General features: G+C 38.8%; 1 protein-coding gene across 1 annotated transcript; it reads left to right on the top strand.

Annotated features, from left to right (window-relative positions):
• Positions 1-2: 2 nt before the first annotated feature.
• Positions 3-506, top strand: LOC106103212 (the record flags this gene model as incomplete). The annotated part of the gene is made up of 2 exons (XM_013282903.1): positions 3-66; positions 340-506. Coding segments are annotated over 2 exons (231 nt in total), but the record flags the coding sequence as incomplete, so codon positions are not given.
• Between the last annotated feature and the right edge of the window lie 1368 nt (positions 507-1874).

The raw sequence follows: 1874 nt of genomic DNA, 5'->3' as shown, positions 1-1874 counted from the left end.
GCGTCTACTGCGAGCCCACCGTCACCGCGCTGTGCGAGCGCAGCACGCCCTGCCTACGCTGCACCGGTACCTTAACCTGCCGACGTCTCCTTCCCTGGCCTCCTTTCCTGTGTATTTAAAACATTTACTTTAAGTCTAAAATCGCATTATTTCACGGATCAAACCAGATCGTTTTTTTCATAGATCGGTGTTACTGAGGGCTCTACCACAAAAACAATGCAAATTGCAAACTGTACATTGTTAATTAAGCTTACGTTAGACGGATCTAGTGTTCCAACATCGTGAACTGGTTGTGTTTGAAACTCAGTAGAGTAACATAGGTCGATGTCACATCACCAGTGATCAAGAACCCGTTCTTCAAGTGCATCCCGGGCGAGAAGTACATGGACGAGTGCGATTCCTGCCGCTGCACCGACGGCCACGGCGGCTGGTGCACCAACCAGTTCTGCGAGTTCCGCGCCCTCCACCTCTACGCCATCAAACTCTCCGACGGCGAGTTCTACTGACTATTGACATTACATTGTCATCTTATAAGATTCCACTAAAAAAGATAGAATATAAAAAAGTATTTTTACTTGATGTTCCCTTTACACTGTCTGATTGATAACGTGGCAGTTATACTCCATTACACTCATAATATCTTAAATATAATAAATAAAAAAAATCTTTAAAAGACGTATAGAAATCTTTCAAAGCAGATCAATTAAGTTGCCTTCTAAGTTCACATAAAGCGAAGTACTTGAAAAAGAATAAAACGTACAAAGTATTACACAATAGCTCCCCTTTCACACATCGCGACTTGTTTTATATTAAAAAGCGATATTATATTATTAAGTATAAAGCTTTTGTGTGTATTTGTAGGTCTGTATGCGTAGATACAAAACAAATTTGTTTGAGTTGGGCTTACATGCCCACCCTATTAATTTGTCCGCGGGGACGCGGCGCGGCGCGGCGCGGTCGTGTCGACCCTGTCTGCACAGCCAGCGGGATCATTGCTGCTTTAGTTCACTTTGTCGACAGCTTTCTATACAGATGTTTTATTTAGTAAACTAATAAATGTAAATCCGCTTCCGACTCATTATGATTGAATCGACCCTTTGATAGCGCCATGTTTACTGGTTGATTTGTGTCTCTCATAAGCAATGATGTGAATTAAATGAAAACTTACGCCAGTAAAGAAGGAGGTGACAAAATTAGATCTTCGCGATAGTTCGGTAATGCATTTCATGGAGTTATCGAACCGAAAAAAGTAATCGTTAAATGTAGCTAGGAAACCGACTATAAGATGATCTATTCAAACTCTACAGCTTATTTAAAAAACATTAACATGTTAATAAAACTAAATGCAATTTCTGTATAATAAAAATAACACGAATAATGTTTAAAAAAGGTTTTGTAACAAATTCCGTAATAGCTACAGAAGGCGTCGCCTCGCAGCGACAATGTACGAGTGAGGTGCGGTTGCGGAAGCTCGCCGGCAGCACTGATACACTACACACAAATATTTACCTAAATACAACTTAATTAACCGTTCATTCATATATCCTCACAAGACGTTATCTAACTAATGTCTCCAACGTAAAACAAATCTTATTTCCAAGTCGTTAGAATAGCTATTCAATTATGTTGTAACTAAACGTTGTGGGTGGTCAAAAAAAAAGGATTAAAATAAGCAATTAGAGTGTAAGCCGGCAAGTCCGGCCACAGGATTACTTGTACTTAACGTTTCTGAGGAGCATTGTATTGTAATGTTATATCAGTAGTTTATTCGTGTGAATTTATTTATTTGTAAATGATATGAATTAGTGAAGAGTTAGGGAACGACGGAAAATTACGTTCAATTTATAAATAAAATAGCAAACGAATTATAATTT

The sequence above is a fragment of the Papilio polytes genome, unplaced genomic scaffold (genome assembly GCF_000836215.1).
Source record: "Papilio polytes unplaced genomic scaffold, Ppol_1.0 DF823835.1, whole genome shotgun sequence".
NCBI lineage: Eukaryota > Metazoa > Arthropoda > Insecta > Lepidoptera > Papilionidae > Papilio > Papilio polytes.
Note: the sequence above shows the minus strand (reverse complement) of the source record. Positions and strands in the feature narration are given on the sequence as shown.